Source organism: Phyllostomus discolor, chromosome 4, assembly GCF_004126475.2.
Source record: "Phyllostomus discolor isolate MPI-MPIP mPhyDis1 chromosome 4, mPhyDis1.pri.v3, whole genome shotgun sequence".
NCBI classification, from domain to species: domain Eukaryota; kingdom Metazoa; phylum Chordata; class Mammalia; order Chiroptera; family Phyllostomidae; genus Phyllostomus; species Phyllostomus discolor.
This window is the reverse complement of record NC_040906.2, coordinates 135,708,433-135,728,334: the sequence shown is the minus strand read 5'-3', so window position 1 is coordinate 135,728,334 and position 19,902 is coordinate 135,708,433. Positions and strand designations below refer to the sequence as shown.

At 36.8% G+C, this 19,902-nt stretch overlaps 1 protein-coding gene across 1 annotated transcript in view; it reads left to right on the top strand.

Moving 5' to 3' along the window:
* Positions 1-303: 303 nt before the first annotated feature.
* The window catches only part of LMBRD1 (LMBR1 domain containing 1), a 102,886-nt gene continuing 83,287 nt past the window's right edge, over positions 304-19,902 (top strand). Inside the window, exons 1-3 of the mRNA XM_028509840.2 lie at positions 304-580; positions 6,982-7,158; positions 14,977-15,037. Coding sequence (XP_028365641.1) covers positions 506-580; positions 6,982-7,158; positions 14,977-15,037 — 313 coding nt within the window. The 5' untranslated portion in view covers positions 304-505. The remainder of the gene's footprint in view (positions 581-6,981; positions 7,159-14,976; positions 15,038-19,902) is intronic.

The window sequence follows — 19,902 nt, the reverse complement described above, 5'->3', positions numbered from 1 at the left end:
GAGTCAGCTATTCCTGTAACCTGGTGAGGAGTTCTGCTAATCATACCATTCTACCCTGGACAACTAGAAACAAACTTCCTTTTGCTAGGAAGTGGAAACACCTAAAGTTGGATCTCCAGCTACACCTGGTCCAACCCTTGTGCCGTTTCCGGGCTTTTCCAACCTATCGCCTTAGGCCGAATCAAATAGTATTTCAAAAGGTTGCGTTGCTTTGAGACACATCCTCACTTACAGGATCGCATCACTTCAAAAGCTGCCAGCGCGGTGACGTCATAGCGTCCCCGCCGCGCACCGCCCCAGAGCGGTCCTCGCAGCTTTGCCTCCAGTCCAGCCAATCGCCAGGGGACGCTCTTGGGCTGGGTCTCCTTGGCAACCACTTGCTCCACCCACTCCGTCCCTTTAACCTTTAGGGTGTGCGGGCGCCGCGTTCATCTCACTCTTTCCCCTTTCCCCCCCTCCCCTTTCCCCACCCCCTTGGCAGGCCGCTTCGGGGCCGGAAGTGAAGATGGCGTCGGACGCTGCTGGCGCGGCTTCAGCGGAGCTGGTGACCGGCTGGTGCATATTCGGCCTCTTATTACTGGTATGGGAGGCGCTTGGAGTTTTCCCAGTGTTCAGAATTGTCGGAGAGGGGGAGGGGTCGACCCTGCTGCTGGCCTCTCCTGGAGCGGTAGACCCTCCTCACCCCGCCCCGCTTTTAGCTTGGACTGTGTGTGTGTGTGTGTGTGTGTGTGTGTGTGTGTGTGTGTTAGGAGGGGGGCGGCTCTGGGCGCCTGGGACTGGGCCCGCGCTTGAGGCTGGGGAACACGGCACTGATTTGCGGCAGCTTGTGCTGTGTTTTTCCTAATGATGTCTAATATTGCAGGTTTCCGTTCTCGAAACTCTTGCCCTCGTCCTCGACTTGGGTCTGGCGGCAGGTGTACTTTGGGGATTGAGAAGACCCTTGGGGTCGAGAAGGGTGTAGTGGCCTGTGCTACTGTGTACAGTGGGAGCACAAGCTGGTGGGGCAGCCTGATCTTTGCCAGTCCTGTGGGCGTTAGCGTTTTTAACTCAGAACGGGGCCTCTCAGCTTCCCTTTGCTCTTGGGGTTATTCAGTCTCCAACTTTCTCAGCCCATTGCGTGCTTCTGCCTTGGTGATGTGAGTTGTTCCTTCTGACTTTCAGGTTTCACATTCATTTCCAGTTTATTGATAGGTGTAGAAGCCTGTGGGGCAAGCTGTAGCCCTCTGTTACTGCCGGTATCAGTGTACTATCCCCTGTCTGACCTCAGTTGCTTTCTTTCCCAGCCACCTTATTCCTGCTTATCCCAAGAGCAAAACGTAGGCCCTAATGGCCCAGATGACCTAGTGTTTACTTTTCTACCTGTATTATTAAAGCCCTTGGGCCATTTTATTTGGGAGTTCAATCGTCTTTTTACCCTTCCTCATTCCCACTGTTTACTCATTGTCTTCACTCGTTCCTATTGTCGCTTTCTGTCCCAAAGTGTTTTAAACACTTCTCTTTATGAAACAAATAAAAACAAAAATTAAACCAAAAAAACCTTGAACTTCATTTCTGGAAATTGACTTGTTTAATTCTACTTCTTAGATGCCACATAGTGTCTACAACCTGTGTAATGTGTTTTGTAGTAAATGCTGCAACTCTACCAGAAACTCTATCAAAAAAATTAAAAAAGTGAAAACTTAAGGCTTCTCTTGCTATTTGCTTTTACAGAAAATAATACTGCCTTTACACCAGAACATGCTTTACTCCTTTTGGTGGAGAAAATGGAAACCTTAAAGCTCGGCTGTGATCTCCAAAACCCATCCAGTCCTATACTTGGAGAGTTCACTAGCTTTTCCAGACCACTATATTCAGTTGTTTAAGAAGAAAACCAAGCATGTAACCAGTATTAAATTCTAGTGGGAATATCTTGGCAGTTATCAGTTAATAAACATTTCACATGTAGCAGCTGTGAGGTAAGTTATAGGAGGATGCAAACAAACAAAATGTGATCTTTATGAGGACCTGAAGATAGGAAAACAAAAATTCTCGAAATAGGTATTTTAAGTACTGACAGTCAAAGTATGATTTTATAAAATAGAACTTCAAGTAATGGAGAACAATATTGGAAGAAAGTGCAGTTGAGGTACACTTTGGATAGATGAAGATGCGAAGGTATTTAAGTTAGTGATTCTTACAGCAGAAACAAAATGAGACACGAATTGAGTTTTAAACTAGATGTGGAAGTAGAAAAAAATTAGTAATAGGGGCCATTGTTTAATTTTCTGTAAGTCTCTTTAGTTCTTGGCTTATTGGAAAAGAGCTGGATTCTTGTTTATTTGTTTTATTTTTTAATCTTCATTGTATGTTTTCCCATTACTATTTAGTCCCCTTATAACTCCCCTCCCCCCAGCAATCACTACACTGTTGTCCGTGTCCGTGAGTCCTTTTTCCTCAATCCCTCCACCCCTTAATTGCACTCTCTACTGCTAGCTGTTCATCTGAGTCCGTCTCAGGGAGCTGGATTTTCATGTCTGCTTTTGCATTCAGTCTTTTGAGATATGTTATTTTAGTTGAATTATATGAAGAAAATTCAGTTTTAGTGAAATGTAGTTGGAAGCAGAGGAGTATTTTTTAGATAATTATGAATGTTGTTCTTTAATACGACACCAAAACTCAATGATGGAAGCTTTTTAAAGTTAGGTGTAATATGGAATCTGAAACCCTATCAATGATCTTTTCATTTTGTTTCATTAAGATCCATTGGTCCATGTTGTACATTGAATGGGTCTTTTCATCATGCATGGTTTTATAACGTGATGCATTTGGTCACTTAGAAAACACTGGTTCATTAAGTTATGCAAATGTTCCAATATGGATATATTTCATTATACATTTGGTTGGCCAAAAAGTCTTTTTTTCCCTGTGTGATGGCTCTAGTAGTGCTTAATTGTCTTTAACTTAATTCAAAACAATTTTGTTAGATTATATTTTGACAGTTGTCATATCAGCGTACATTTAAAAAACTTAGAAAAATTGGTGAATTTTTGTGTAGCCATTTCAATGGCTTCAATGGCTTATTGAAGATGGAAGAAAATATGCAACAATTTTGGCTCATTATGCTTTATTATTTCAAGAAAGGTAAAAATGCAACTGAAATGCAAAAAAAGATCTGTGCAGTGTATGGAGAAGGCACTGTGACTCATTGAATGGGTCACAAGTGGTTTGCAAAATTTCTTGGTACTATTGACATTTTGGCCAAATAATTTTTTGTTGTGGGGCTCTCTTATGCATTGGAAGATGTTTAGCAGCACCCCTGGCCTCTGCCCACTAGAAGCCAATAGTGGGAGATAGCAGACATACTCAAAATATCCAAATTGGTAAAGCTATTGTTGAAAATGAAAAATATGTCTTATTTAATGGAAAAGACTAAGTGGATCTTTTGGCCAATCCAATAATATCAAAACTCCACATTCATTAATCTTGTCAGAAGAAATCCCAGAAATAAGTATTGAGAAACAGTCAAGTTCAGTTTTGGTCATAAGTTTTCCAAAATTCTAATTTTCATTCGAAAGCTTGAATTTTATCATTGGCAACAAAGACGGTCAATTGTTTTTCTTGAAGTGATAGGTTCCCTTTGTTCATTTCCACAAAATCTGCCAAATATCCATGTTTGAATAATCATAGTTAGTCAGTTGTGTTTTCAAGTAAAAATGATGTTCCTTGCAGAGTGCTAAGCTTGGCTTCCAGCTCTTTAGTATTGAGGTACCCACCTTTCCTGGAGACAGCCATTAATTACACCTTGGTTCACAGCAGAACTTAAATACATACTTCACATTTCCTCCCACAGAATATTAAAAAGACATAAGGGTTGAAGTTTAATAAAGTTAGTTTTTATTGCTTTGTTTTGCACAGTCTTAAGTTTAGTTGCCTTTTTTTTTTCTTCTGTGAGTGTGTGATGGTGAAGAATTTAATAACTACTGGCACAGTTTGGTGCCATTATCTGAACTCATGATCAATTTGCAAGCAGCTTTATCCACCATGGCTTATGCACCATGAGTGCAAATATCCACATAGTGGAAAAAGCAAATGACATTTTAGTGTTGTTAGGAGAATTATTTTCAAATTGCAAATTCTCAGGGTTTTGGAATTGCCAGGGGTCTAGGAACTTAACACTTCAAGAACTGCTGCCAGTTATCTACTAAAGAATCAGAACACTTGGATTGATGACCTTTGCAATCTTGGGCAAGCAGAATGGACTTCAGGTTCTTCAGCCACACAAGGAGTTATTAGATCTGGTTCCTCCAAGCTGATAATCTATCTGTGTTTGCTGTGTCAAATCTAAACCCTCTTTCTCTACCTTGTCTCCCCAAGATCCTCAATAATTTGGCTTAGATCACCTTTCAGATTACATTTTACATTATGATACAAGAGAGTCTCCATTTCTGTAAAGCAGGTTTACTCTTGTTATTCAAAAGTGAGGGCATCACTTGGGAACTTGTTAGAAATAAAACATAAGACCCCAGTCCTACTGTATCCGAATCTACAGTTTAACAAGATTCCAGGCAGGATGTGTGGTTGTTAGTGTAACAAACACCTGTTCTCATTCCCACCTCTGCCCCAGTGGTTTCAACCTTGACTGCTCATTTAAACTCTTTAAAAACACCTTAGGAGTTTTAAAAAATCGTAAAGCCCAGACCATCTAAATCAGAATGTCTTAGGAGGAACTGGGGATTGCTCTAAACCTTTCCTTATAATTGTTAGCAGATTATATGTTAGCTTCTTTTATGAATTGCTCTAAGACATTATTTTATGTGACACTTAATAAATAATTGTTGCTGTTTGTTAACCAGTTACAATGGCCAGGAACTGTGCTAAAATCTTTACACCTCATTTCATTCTTTTAACTTGCTGTGAAAGTATTCTTATTCCTATTTTATAGATGGTTTATTTTAGCTTTAGTTTGGTTTATTTTATAATATAGTAACTCCTGATAGGTCTACCCTGCATAAACAAAAAGCTCTTTGGGGTTCCCAGTTTTAAAATTATAAATGGATCCTGAGAGGAAAATGTTCTGGAACTTCTGGGTTTCTATATTCAGTATTTTGTCTGGGTTTCTCTTTCAATTGAAATGTAGCTGATTTTGACAAACGATGGCCTCTGCAGTAAAAACTGTCACTTTAAATTTTGTAAAAGTGTGGATCTGCTTGAAAACCAACCAAAACTTTATTGAATATTTTGTGTTAGGTGCTGCTAAGGATAAAAAGATGAGGCCTAGCTTCTATGACTTAAAAACAAACAAACAAACAAACAAAATCACAACAACTTGAGAAATGTTTTAGACATGTGTGAATGTGTTTAAAAACAAACCATTAAAATATTAATGTATAACATTTTACAGAAAATAATCCCTCCTAAAAAATTAGTAAATAGTTCAAACAGAAGTTGAACCTAGGTATTTTTTTCCCCTCCAATATCCAGGTTCTAAAGTCTCCCTTCTCACTTTATTTTTTTCTGCTGTTCTGACACCAGCTGAAATGTTAGTAATATTTTATTACTTATATTAAGAATTACATGAATAATGTAATATATTAGGAATTACATGCATAATGCTTAGTGAGAGAAGCCAGACTCAAAAGATGACATACTATATAGTGCATTATGATATTGTAGAAAAAGCAGAAGTGATAGGGACAGGTAACAGATAGTGGTTGTCAAGAGATAGAAATTGAAGAGAGGGGTCAACTCTAATGCGGCAAAGGGGATTTTTCCCTTGATGGAAGTATTGTATCTTGACCTGGGGTAGGAGAATTTGGAAGCTGTGAAATTAGTTAGGTGGGATAACTGGGATACTCAGAAAGGAAGTAAGAGTTGAATCTGTTGCAAGGAGTGAAAGGATAAAATAATGACTTTGTTCCAGAGTTCTTACAGACTTTCTGAAGAGTGGTTTTCAGGTTTGGCTCAGATTGGAATCCTCGAGCATTTAGAACCTGGAGGATCCTCACGTTCTGATTGAATTGTTCTGGGGCAAGAGCATAAAGGTATTTAAAAAGTGCCCGGGTGATTCTAACACACAACCAGGGTTGAGAATCACTGAATCAGTATCTATCTGCAATCTCCTATTGCCAAGTAGAGCAGAGGTTCTCAAAATGTCATCCCTGGACAAGCAGCAGCCTCACCTGGGAAGTTGTCACACATGTAGATTTTCTGGCTCTACTTCAGACCTCTTGTATCTGGAAACCTGAGAGTAGAGCTCAGCAGTCTGTGCTTTTAGTCAGTATTCCAGGTGATTCTGATGTTACCTGAAGTTAGAGAATCGGGAGACTGAAGTCCTCCTATACTCTGTTAATTAGTAGAAAGGCATTGGTAACTATTAAGAGCACCTCTCTGAGTGTTTTTTTCCCCCACACTGGAAAGGTCCTTGCATTGCACATGTATCTATTTTCAGTGAGAACTTTTTTTTGTATGTAATGCCCTTTAAAGTTTGAATTATAATGTTTCAGTTGCATAGTGATTATTGACAATTAATCTTCAGCTGAATGGGACTCTTGAACTGTCATAATGGGACAGAAGTTAATTTCAATTCAAGTTATATTCAATGATGCTTCAATTTGACAGAATATCTAGTTATGTCTCCTTGAGGTTGGAGAGCTCTATAGGGACAAAGTATTCAAAGCTAGTTATAACTATGACATTGTGTAAAACCATTAATTGTTGCACTGTGTTCTGTGAGGATGTAGGTAACTGAGTACTGTTATTGTTAACTTTTACTTGTTTGTGTGTGTGTTTGCACGTAAGTGGGGTGGTTCTGCATTCATGAGGTAGGCTTTGATAATTATCAATCTTATTTTATAAGGGCTGGTGGACCTTTTTTACACATCTCGAAGAGACTTTATTTGATGTAAAGTCTCCCATTGGGAACTTTCAAACTCTGAACTTTCAAAATCAGCTTTAGAGAATACATAGGGCAATAACAAAGCATTTCTTTTTGTTCTGTTTCAGGCTATTTTGGCATTCTGCTGGATCTATGTTCGTAAATACCAAAGTCGTCGGGAAAGTGAAGTTGTCTCCACCATAACAGCAATTTTTTCTCTGGCAATTGCACTTATCACATCAGCACTTCTACCAGTGGATATATTTTTGGTGTCGTACATGAAAAATCAAAATGGTACATTTAAGGTAACTCCAATTTTATTCCTTTCACATCCTTGGCAGTGAAGTGTTTTCATATAGCAGTACAGTGCACATTGTGGTTTCTTGCTGTCTCAGAATAAATGAGAATGGAGATGCAGCGTGGGGCTGCGAATATGACAACTGAAATGGAATACTAGACTGTTGAGTGCCGTAGAACTAATTTGAGAACCTTCAAATGTGAAGAATGCCTTTTGTTAACCTGAAAATTTATTAATTGTAGGAGGTTTTATTTTGGTGCCTCTCATAGCTTGAAGTTTATTTGACTTGGTTTGCATTAATGCACTAAATTAATAATTTGGAAGGGCTTTTGTTAGTGGCATATCAGCATTATAATCCTTACTTCATATTGAATACTTTGAGTCAGTATGGTATAGTGAAAAGACCTCTAGTCTGTGGATGCCAAAACCTGAGTTTTAGTCTTGGCCCTTGACTGTCTGGCATGTGTCTTTGGCCAAATCAATTAACTTTTCTGTACTGTAAGTTTTCCTTTTTTGGCAGAGGGGGTTCTCATTTTTAAATGAAGAGTTTTGGACTGGAAGATTTCTTAGTTCCCCTTTTAGTTATGTAAATTACTTTAAGTTTCTTATTAGTATAAGATTCTATGAGGTGGAACTGTGACTTATTTATTGTTGTATGTCCAGTGTCTAACACACATGTAGGTACTTAAATATTTGAATGAAATATTATTTCAATTATCTCAGTAAAGCATGGATCCAAAATAAGTTCCTGAATTCAGCCAACTGGGCTTAAATAATTTGAAACTGTTTTGTGGTTATGTTTAGATATATTCTGATTTTTGTGAAAATTACAGTTATTTTCTGTAGGTCTTCATTTGGCAAGTATTTAATTGAGCACTTAATATGTGCTTAATACTGTACAAAGTAATATCTGTTGAGTAATTTACTGTGTGTCAGATCCTGTTCTAAATGGTTTACGTATATTAACTGCCTTTACTCTCCCAAGCAACCCTATGAGGTAAATAGTATTATCCATGTTTTTACGGGCAAGAAACCAAGGTTTGGAGAGGTGAAATTACCTATCTACAGCTTATAAATGCTGCAGCTAGGATTTGAAGCTTTGCAGTCTGGCTCCAGAGCTCTTTGCTCACTAGGATCCTAATCTGTATCTACAGCTTAGTATTGTCCCTTGTCCCTTAGTATTGTCCCTTAAAGAAGCAAAAGTATTACCTATAAAAACTTAAAGCACTTGTTTTATTAAATGTCCCCTAAGAAAATGCATAACTGTAGTCAAAGTTCTTATTTTATATAGTTTTTAATTTTTTTTAAGGTTTTATTTATTTATTTTTAGAGAGAGGGGAAGGGAGGGAGAGAAACATCAATGTGTGGTTGCCTCTTATGTGGCCCCCATGGGGGACCTGGCCTGCAACCCAGGCATGTGCCCTAACTGGGAATCAAACCGGCGACCTTTTGGTTTGCAGCCTGCACTTAATCCCTTGAACTACACCAGCCAGGTATTTTATATTTTTTAAGTCTAAATGTGGCACCAATGCCCTGGCTAGTGTGGCTCAGCTGGTTGGAGCCTCCCATAACTGAAGGGTTGTGGGTTTTGTTCCTAGTCAGGGTGCATGCCTGAGATCTGCAGTCTAGGCAGGGGTATGGGAGGCAACCAATCGATGCTTCAGTCTCTCATCAATGTTTCTTTTTTTCCCCTTCCTCTCTCCTTTTCTCTCTCTCTAAAAGCAATGAAAAAATGTCCTTGGGTGAGGATAAAAAAAAAGAGAAATGTGGCAGCAATACTTAAAAGGGAAAAATTCCATGTTAATGTTTTTTTTCCTCCATTTAAAAAAAACATTTTTATTATTAAGGGATTATTTATTCAGCAATTGTATGTTCTCTTTTTTCTACTTTTCATTTACTAGTTGTCATTTACTATTTAGTTTGTTTTTAGCCAACTGAGAGCTTAGATAATGTATGCCATTTACCCCAATACCTTTCTTTTTGATATTTTAATACCTTTCTTTTTGATATTTTAAAACATCCTTTTTTTTTTTTGGAGTGGGGTGTTAGTGAAATTCACAAGTTTTCATTTGAAGCTGGCCTATGCTAACTCTCAGAGGTAGAACTGAAAAGACTTTTCAGTAACCTTTTCTTGATAGACTGTAGAATGTATTTCTCTGAAAGGTTATTGATGAATTCATGTGAGGTGCTTAGTGAAAGACAAGCACAAGTATTTGAGAGCTAGTCCTTCAGTCTTTATGCCACAATTGTAAATTTAGAGTAGAAGTATGCCACAATGGCTTTAATGTATCTGTCCCTTACTAGTTAGGGTAAATGTACGTGACATTGTTTTTCATGGTGCATCATGTTGTATTCTAATTTTTACAATGTGCATGTTTTTATCCCTAAATGGATGTATGTATTCTCTTTCTCCATTTCCACCTTAAATATTGAAGCCTCCAAACTGTTTATGGACTTGCTTATAAAGGATAATTATTTGGAAAAGCCAGATGTCAGTGATAGCTAACATTTGGCCGAGGAACAGAGAAGGTGCCCAGGATTTTCTGTCTGTAGACAGTTTCACAGTATTTTCTGTTATGTCTTAGGTACTTACCTTCCTAGCTGTCTCTCCTCCTTTTGGCAGGACTGTGTTGTAATAATGTTTGAGTTGTTTCCTTTGACTTTTTTCAACACATGGCACTATGAATAATTTTAGCCAAATAATTTTTTTGTTTCTAGTTTTTCTGTGTGTGTGTGTGTGTGTGAAGTAATTAACTTCATGGAAAAGAACCAACTTTAAAAACTAGAAGTCTCTAGTCTTCTAAAGTGTGTATTACAGTGTCTTGCATAGTTGGCCAATAACTTTGGACAACTTTGTGTATAACTTTTGATATACACAAAGTATACTAACCAAAGGAAATCAGAAATTGGCAGTAATGTGAACAAATATTCTTTATTGTATTTTTTAAAGAGATTTTATGTATTTGTTTTTAGAGAGAGGGGAAGGGAGAGAGAAAGAGAGGGAGAGAAACATCGATTGGTGGCCTGTCACATGTGCCCCAACAGAACTGAACCTGACTGGGAATTGAAGCAGTAACCTTTCGCTTGTGAGATGATGCCCAGCGAACTGAGACACACTGGTCAGGGCAGATATTCTTTATTTTATTTTATATAGTGTGTAAAATTAAAATTAGTAGTTAAAATATGGCATCAAAACATTTAATGTTTTGATAGCTAAAATGTTTGTTTCTTACTCTCTTGCCCGAATGATTAATCTCTTCATGACCTGTTGTTAGTAAATATCTGGATTGTACCCTTTCCTAGTGCTTCAGTCCTCCTCTCAAATGGTGGTAGTTGTATCCTGAGCACTTTTCACTTTTCATTGCATCTAAATACATTCATTCACTCAATATTTATTAAGTATGTAATATGTACCTGATAAATGTGAATATTGGAGAATAACAATGAAAACAAATGAGGCTGCTGCTCTCATGGAGCTTACTGTCTGTAAAATCAGACCAAGAGCAAACAGCAAAACAAACTAACCACATAGTGCTAAATTCAATGAGGAAATATAGTAGATTGATGCGAGAATATAATTAGTTGTGGGTAATTTGGATAGGATCGAAGGCCAAATTGCTGAGGTAGGCCAGACTGCTGAGGTTCCTGGAGATGTAAGTGAGGAGAAGCCAGGCAGGTGAAGAGCTAGAGGGAGTGCCTTTAGGGAGAAGGTATCAGCAGATATAGAGCCTTTTTGGCAGGGATGTGTGTGGCCTATTTGACTAAAGTGTGGTGTTCGGGGTTGCGCTTTGGTACTAGCTGAGATCAATGGGAAGGTGGGGACCAGAGTGTTTATGACTTTTAAGTCATGTAATGAGTTTAGGTTTTCTTCTAACTGCAATGTGAAATTAATGAAGGAAAAAAAAAGATGAAGGTGAATTGGATTTCAGTGGTGCTAGTAGAGAAAAATGATTAAAATTGGTATATATTTTGGAGATAGAACTGCTTGGATTTGTTGATGGATTTGATACGGAGGGTGAAGGAAAAACAAAACTGAAGCACTGATGCCTAGGTTTTGGTACTCTTTAAAGAAATAAGGCCCTAGCTGGGTGGCTCAGTTGGTTGGAGCATCACCCCATACACCAAAAGGCAGTGGGTTCGGTTCCCAGTCAGGGCACACACCTATCCTGTAGGTTCGATCTCTGGGTTAGGGCACATACTAAAGTTGCTCTTTTGAGCCTTGGTCAGAGCACATTCAGGAGGCAACCAATCAATGTTTCTCTCTAACATCAGCATTTCTTTCTCTCTTCCCCTTCCTCTCTCCCTAAAATCAATAAACATATCCTTGAGTGAAGATTAAAAAAATAAAAATAAAAAAAGTAAAATAAAATAAATAGGAAAACCAGGAGGAATAACAGCCCATATATGCACATGGACCGCTGAGGAATGTATTAAAAGAGTTGTATTTTGGGTAAGTTACCTTCAAAATTCCTGTTACATACATTCAAGTGGAGGGGTCAGGTTGGGAGTTGAAGCTTCAGGGAGACTTTAGGGTTGGAGAGAAGTATTTGGAAGTCATCAGCATATGGATGTTCTTTAGAGCTATGGACTGACTAGTAACTGAAGAGACTGAGCACTCAGAGAAGGTATTGGACCATGGATCGGAGTGCCCATTATGTACAGGCCAACTGCAGGGGAAAGGCTGTAGTCTAATAATTAGGAAGATAAACAGAGGAGGGAGGCATATGACACTCAGGAGGAGGTTGTGTTTCCCTCCTGATAGCTTTTTTGAATGATGAGAGGATGATAGTTTTTTCCAATGATGTTGAGAAGTGAAGCAAGAGAGGTAGAAAAGTGACTGTTGGCTTTGGTCAGTGGTAACAAAAGAGCAGGAAGAGCAATTTCAGTGAGGCAGTGGGGTGGTCAGGTTGGAGTGGGTTAAATGTGGACAGGGAGTGAGGAAGTTAGTGATAGGGAATGCTGATAATTTTTTGATGAGTTTTGTCTCCTAGTGGAGTAGAGAGTTGGGTCAGTAAGTGTTTTTATTTGTGGTAGTTGAGTGTGGATCTCTTTGTTGTTTAATGGAAATCACTAGAATTTGTGTACTTAAGTATTTAATAGAGTTGGAGAAATTTTTGAGAGCAGAGAGAGGTTATTACTGCAGGTGCAGTGTCCTTGAGAAGGCAAAGGTGTCTCACAGTGAAAGGGCTGGCTATAAATAGTATGGGCACCCAACAGAAGGAAGAGCTAACATTTGGGTACAGGTAAATTCTAGGTTTTAGGTTTGGTAGTAAGTTGAGTAAGCTTTTTTCTTTTGACGTCATATTATTTTAGATATCTCTAAGTCAGTGGTTTTTAACCATTGACATTTTGTGCTGGTTAATTCTTTGTTGTGGGGGACTATTCTGTGCATTCCAAGTGTTTAGCAGATTCTTGCTTCTATCCACTGCATGCCAGTAGCATACTGACCTCCCACAACCCCATGTCTCCAGGCCTTGCCAGATGCTCCGTGGGGGATAGACAAAATCACGGCTGAGTGAGAATATTTCTGAGGTGAGGTTATCAGGTAAAATTGAGGAGAGTCAAATGTACAATAGTTTTGAGTTGAGCTGAGTGTTTCAGAACATCACCTGAAGAATGGGAAAGGGAATTTTATATATGTGACCCATTATATCTTTTTTTTCCTGTGGAATTTATACCCTTTTTCTTTCTTTTGGAATGTTCTTTAATCTCTATTTAGTATGAATTCTTGATTGTCTACATTCCTTTGGGTCTTAAACAACTCTGAAGTTCTTTTTGGTCTCTACTCTGGGAGGCAGTAGTTTATAAAAGTATCAAGGGCATAGTGGTTCTCAAAATGTAGAAGGAGGAAGGTTTCATAAACTAAGCTCTTTTGACAGTACATCAGATACCTTGGAGGCAAGACAGTGTATAAAAGTCAAATACACTAAAAGTTCTTGAGTGATGTTGTGTACTTTACACATATTTTTAGCTTTAAAATAGTAACAGTAATATTCTCTTATTGGCACAAGATTTTTATAAACAAAAGAGCATTGCAGGGTAAAAGACACTAAATTTGAATGAATCTTTGGCTTTAAATTACACTCAATCTCTCTACATTTAATTTTTTTTCTGATGTTAGGGTCTTGTTCAATTTCAAAATTTAACTTTTAACAGATTCTCAATGAGTACATTAACACCTCATGGAGTTGTCTTGGAAATTGCTAGGGAGTTTGCATAGGGATAAATGTAATTATCTTGTTTCAAAAAATCGTCAAGTTTCAGAAATCTTTTTAAATCTCTTTTGATATATAAACAGTCACTAAAGAAACACAGCTGTTAGGAGCTGAAGCTTTGTTTACGTACATATTCATTTAGATACTTGAATCATGGATGAAAAAATTTCCAATCATTGGATAGAATTCTCTCCAGTACTTTTCCATTCCAGTGTGGCAAGCACTACCTACACTTTCTTTCCATTTTTCCATATATGGGTGTTTCTTGCAGTACGTTTTTTAGACAAATACTGCATGTGTTAAAACTATTGGTTGCAACTTTTTGTTTCCTCCCACTCACACTAACATCATGGCTGTCCATCTACACCATTTTCTATAGATTTTATTGTTTTCAGTGTTTATGTGGCAGCCCATGTTAATGACTGTACAGTAATACATTTTACCATTTTCCTCCAGGCAGTTGTTTTACAGTTAATTGCTATTGGAAAGGTACTATTTTTATTGTGCATTGTATGTCAAGGTTTTGCATTTGTGGTGCTAAATTTGGATTTTCTACATTTTTGGTTTTTTAGGTGTTTATCAGTAAGAAATTCACAGATGTTCTTTGTTGAAGTATTCATAGGTTAAAAAGCAAAAAAAAAAAAAAAGAAGAAAAGAAGAAACCTAAATTATTTTAGGAGAATTAAATATGGATACCCTTCCTTAAGAGTCCTTGTAGGGGGATGTTTGTTGATACTGATTTCACCTCTTAAAGTATAAAGAAAAAAACTGAGCTGCATGTACTAATTTGAGCCTTGCTACTTAATAGCAATGACCAGTCACTTAGACTCTCCAGGTTTAATTTTTCATATGCATAAAATTTAGGATATTCAACAAGAAGACTTGCATACCTCAATCCAGATTCATTAATGTACAGATTTTTTATTTGAAAAGATTAATTTGAATGAATTTTCTAAGTTAAATTACTAAATTTAAATTACTAATTTAAAAAACATTTGTATGGAATGAATTTAAAGAAGCTTAGATTGACTATTCTTTTAGGTATTTTTAAAAAATGTATATTATGCTCATATATTGTCTTTCTAAAATACAAATCATATTTGTCACTCTGCATAAAAATTCATCACAATTTCCCCATACCTTTAGGAGAAAACCCAAAGTGCTTAGCATGATTCACTTGTCCTTTAAACCTGTGTCCATCCCCTCCTCTTTCACTCTTCCTGCTTTCTTACCTTTTCAAAAGCTCTGGTGAATCCGTGTTTACCTTTTTGCAGTTCTTCAAACTCTCCTTGTATGTTCACTTCTTTCTTCCCTCCTTCCTAGTGTTTTGTTTTCTTTGTTCCTGAGAATGACCTCTCTTCAGGTCTCAGTTTGGGGTTATTTTGGGATGCCATCCCTGATCTTCAGTCTGAGTTAGGTGCTTCCTGTTTATATTTGTTTCCCTAGAACTACGTTATCTTATCTCAGAGTGTTACTTCTTGAAGACACAGACCATACCTGTTTGAGTTGATACATTTATGTAAGTGATACTGAGTTATATTAAAACTTAATTATAATTGTGAAAAAATGTGTGCTTTGTTAATATTTCTGTTGTTCACTTTTTGTCCTAGGACTGGGCTAATGCTAATGTCAGCAGACAGATTGAGGACACTGTATTATATGGCTACTATAGTAAGTATCTTTCAGTTTCACTTCCTATCCGGTCTGCTAACTAAAATGTAGAAGAAAGCTACATATAAACTTTTAATTTTGATATTCCAATAGAGATTACTCTTCAACACCAGGAATACGTAATGTAGCATTCATTCTCATAATCCTGAAACTTCCTTTACCTACTTTGCTTTATTCAGGGTCATTTGTAGCACTTCATTGTGGAAGTTCGGTCAAATTACTTTAAATCTCAGATCTCTTCCTTTGTTACCATTACGAGTTTCCCACCTGTACTCTCGATTTAAAGGTTCTCAGATTCCTAGCAATTTTTAAAAATATTGGCACTAGAAAGTATTCTCTCTGAGGAATTCGTAGCATCAACTTTACTGTTCTGTATTTAGCAAATTTAATCCAGGGGATTATTGTGGATTGGTACTGCTCTCCCTCACTTCCTCCCTCTTTGTTCCTCAATGTTGCATTAATAAAGCTTTATAATAACCATTTAAGTGTTTCTAAAATGTTTTCTTTGAATAAACATAAGACTTGAATTTTTATAAAAACGTTTAAATGATGAGTTAGGAAAGGGATGCTTGTTTTATTTTTTAAGCACTAAATCAAGATGTTGAATAAGATTTTAGTAGAATACTAAATTGGAAACTTAAAAAATGACTGCAGAAGTTTCTACTGATGGGATAATTTTTTAAAAGTTTTATTGGATTTTAATTTAGCTGCTTTGGCTATAACCTTTGCCTTTTTTTCTTGATGTATCTATAGAACCCATGAAATTCTTTCCTTTTGATATAGATTTTGGAAATGTTTTTATGTTATTTTAATATAGAATTTATATTTCTGTTGAATACAATAAATACATATTATAAAACTTAAATTTGACCTATTATGTTAACACTTTTGAAATGGTGCTATTTTAAATGAAATGTTACCTTTTCGGTACAGATCTTTTGGAAGGATATAAATTGCATCTTCGGAAACAATTTTTGGGGACAGAGCTGTCTCCTATGTGACATTAAAGTATTCTTATGCTCATAACAAGATAAGCCAACTTTTATCTTGGTGTAGTCCAGGTTCATAAAACATATCTTATTGAACCTAGAGGCTACTGGATTGATCTATTATAACCAAGTTTACAAAGACTTGTAAACTGCAGCCTTTAATTCATGCAGCCTTTTCTATTGGTTTCATAGAAAGAATTAAGCCTAAAGGAAATGATTTTAGTGAGTGTTTTCTTCAATCCTCCTAAGGATAATGTGTCCCTAGTATCATTTTAAATGCATGGGAGCTAGGCTAGTCGTTATAAACAGTAGATGACTTAGGGATATGGGTTTGATTCTCTGCAGAATGAGAGTTGTAGTGGGAAATCGAAGTACCTTGGAATAGGATAGTTGAGACGCTGATCTAGAGAAGAAACTTGCATGAAAAGCCACATTATGAATAGAAGATTTCTTGATGACCGTGGGATCAAAGGCAGGTTTAATTCTATGATATTTTGAGATATTAAAGATTACCTTATTATTTTTTAATTTTATTATATATTTTTTCCATTACTATTTAGTCCCCTATAACCCTCTCCCCCTAGAAGATCACCTTATTAGTGGGTGGCATGGTCTAAAGTGGATATTATTTCCTAAGCTGGAGCTGCTTGTCATTAAATGAATTGTGTTTTAATAAATAGTTTTTACCTACGGGATGTTACCTATGGGGGTGTTACCTACAGGAATGCTTAGTGGCACTTAACCCCAGGGCAACTTCAAAAATTATTTAGGGGCATTTTAAATAGTACTAGTGCTACATCCAGAGAGATTCTGATTTACTCTTGCATTTGGTTAATATCCTCACTGTTCTTTTTTTTTTTTTTAAAGAAGTGTTTCTATATTTGAAAGATGTAAAGCTCAAGGTGGTGGATTCAAGTTTTTCAAACATTCTAATTTTCTCTTAAAAGCTCAGGTGTTATCATTGGCAAAAAAAATACTCTGATTTCTTTGAAGTGACAGGGTCACTTTATTCATTTGTTAGAAAGTTTGCCTAACAAGTCTACCTTTGAGTCTTGCCTTCAAGTCTTGCCTTCAAATCTGGACAACCGTTGCATGTCTGTCAGTTCTTTTTTCAAGTAAAAATGGTATTCTTTGGGGAAAAAGTGACTAGTGCAACTCACACTGAAACAACACAAGTGCTTCTCACAAGTATACTTTATGTGTACTCCCCTTCACACAGAATATTGAAAAGTTGTGTATTCAGGGGTAGACATCTAATAGAATTACTATTGCCTTAAAGAGACTTCCCCTGAATAAAAGTACTTCCCGCTGGTAAGTGCTTGGTGGTGAAGAATACAACAGCTGCTAGTGAAAAGGCAAACGTGTTATTATTATGAAAATAATTTTCATGTTGTGATAACCTGAAAGGAACTCTGTTAATTCTAAGGTGTGGAAACTATATTTTTGAGAAACTTCTGTTACATCAATGGAACTTGGATGATTTTTTTCTGGAAAGCTTGCAAAAATCACGCAAACAGCTACTTCTACCAACCAGATACTCCCCAGATGTTGATTGGCTAACAATCGTCAGTTTACTGAAGGTGCCTCCAAAGGAGATAGTTTCCTAAGTTTGTGTTGGAAGAGAGACTAAAGTCTTTTGTTTCTGTACCTTTGTCCTATACTCATGGGGACCCTGTTCTCAGAAGGAGACTCCCTCGTTTAAGGATGTTTTGCCTACCACAGAAACACTAAGGACTCATTCCTTTTTTCTTTTTGAATATTTATATTTATTTTTTATCTATGTCTTCAGATTTCTCTGATATTATCTTTTAAAGAACTATGTTTCTCTGACTTTTTTGTTCTCACTCAAGGATGTGCTTAGAGAGAGTGAGGGGGGAGTGAGAGAAAGAAAGAAACATCAGTGTGAGAAAGAAACGTTGATCGGTTGCCTCCTGTATGTGTCCCAACCCAAGATTGAACCCTCAGCCTTTTGGTGTGTGAGGCAATGCTCCCACCAGTGCTCCAGCCACCCAGCCAGGGCTTCTCGGTTCTGTTTTGACCTTATGCATCAGCCTCTTACTCAATGTGTTTTCTTCCATGTATGTGTTTAACATTTTATCTGAGTTCTATTTTTGTTTCAAAATTATTTTAACCTTTAGATTCTTACCTTTTATTTATTGTAGTTTATTACAAATGTTTACTTTATTTTAATGTTTTCTTAAACCTTAAACTTTTTAGTTTTAATTCTTTCACTATCTACTTTTTTTAAAATTGTTAAGTGAATATTTCTTTTACCTAATATTTTTTCTAACTTCTGTTTTGATTTTGCTTGAATGCAGGGATTATAGAAATAAGGAGGGCCCAAACCATGAGCAGGAATTATTCAAGGCTATTGTGTTTAGCTCTTTTGTAGTTGTCCTTTCACTACCTCCTAGACATGTTTTCTGCTCTTGGCACCAATTCTAGGACTACTGTTTTCTTGAGTAGATATAAGTTGAATTATGTAATATGTATTGTTTTCTGTTTGGCTTAAATAGCACTCAGCATTATATCAGAATCGTTGGGATTGTTGCAGGTAAAAGTGCTGTGTTGACTCTCACTGCTGTATAATAGTCCATTGTAATAGTAGCAGAGTTTGTTTATCCACTCAAATATTGATGATCAGTTAGGTTGTTTACTTTTTGGTTATTTCAAATACTGCTGCTATGAGGATCTTGTATAGTAAAAGAGTCTGTTGCATTGATTTCCATTGTATGGGTGCACTTATTCAAATAGTCCCAGATTACTATGTGTCAAAGTGTATGCATATTTATTTCTATTCCAGACTTTTTCAGCACCTAAGATTCTCCCCACTCCCTATTGGTTAATTGCTCAAAAACTGTACCTGAAGTCTTTATTGAATTTAAGGTTTACAGTCTCTTTAATTTGAGAAGACTACTATGGGACCTTGAAGTCATTTAATTTCTCTGTGATTTCTTCTGTGAAATGGCAATAGAATAGTACCTACTTCATAGTGTATTGAGTGTGTAAGATGAGAGATGTGTGGATAGTGCTAAATAGGTGCTATCTGCTGTTGTTTAATTCAAATCAGCTAAGAGAGTAAAAGAAAAAGATCTTTTCAGTGCAATGATATGGAAAAATTAAAATATTGAAGGCATCTCATTAACTTTACATCTTTTTGAGCCTTTATTGTCTTGGAAATATCTTTAATATGTTTCATTGTTTTTTAGACAAGATAGAGAGATTGGTACCATTTTGGGACTTGTTTTTTGATTAAGATCTGTAAAGTTCTTTTTGATGAGCTAACAGTTGTGTCCTATCCTACTTTCTCTATGCCCTTCCCCCTTTTTTTATAAATCATTTTTTATTTTTCAGTTACAGTTGACATATTAGTTTCAGGTATATACCTAAACATTATATAATTTACCCAGTGATCATCTTAGTAACTTTTGCACCCATCTTCACTTTTTAGTCCACTGAGCCACACTAGCCAGGGTCCCCTCCTCCCTTTTTAAAAGAATGTTCTTAACCACAGGGGGAGTTCTGTAAGTGGTTCTGCTTAGATTTGCTCAAGAGATTCTCTGGATAATGACTCCTTGAGATTTAGTGGCCCAAGAATCTCTTTCCAAGAGGAAATATTAAGGAAACAAGTGCTTTCTTGAACTTGGAACTAGTATGTGTTGTACATTCTATCTCTAAACAAACTACTAATTTGTCAGATGAATATCATAAACCTTCCTTAACACTCCAGGAGAGAGAGACAGATGTCCTTGATTTTCTTTATTGCATTCCTGGTTGTGCTTTTTGAGTGCCTTTGCTGGTTCTTCTCTTCTTCCTGACCTCTTTCATGTCTGTATGGCCCAGGATCCAACCCTTGGAGCTATCAGAGATAGAGAT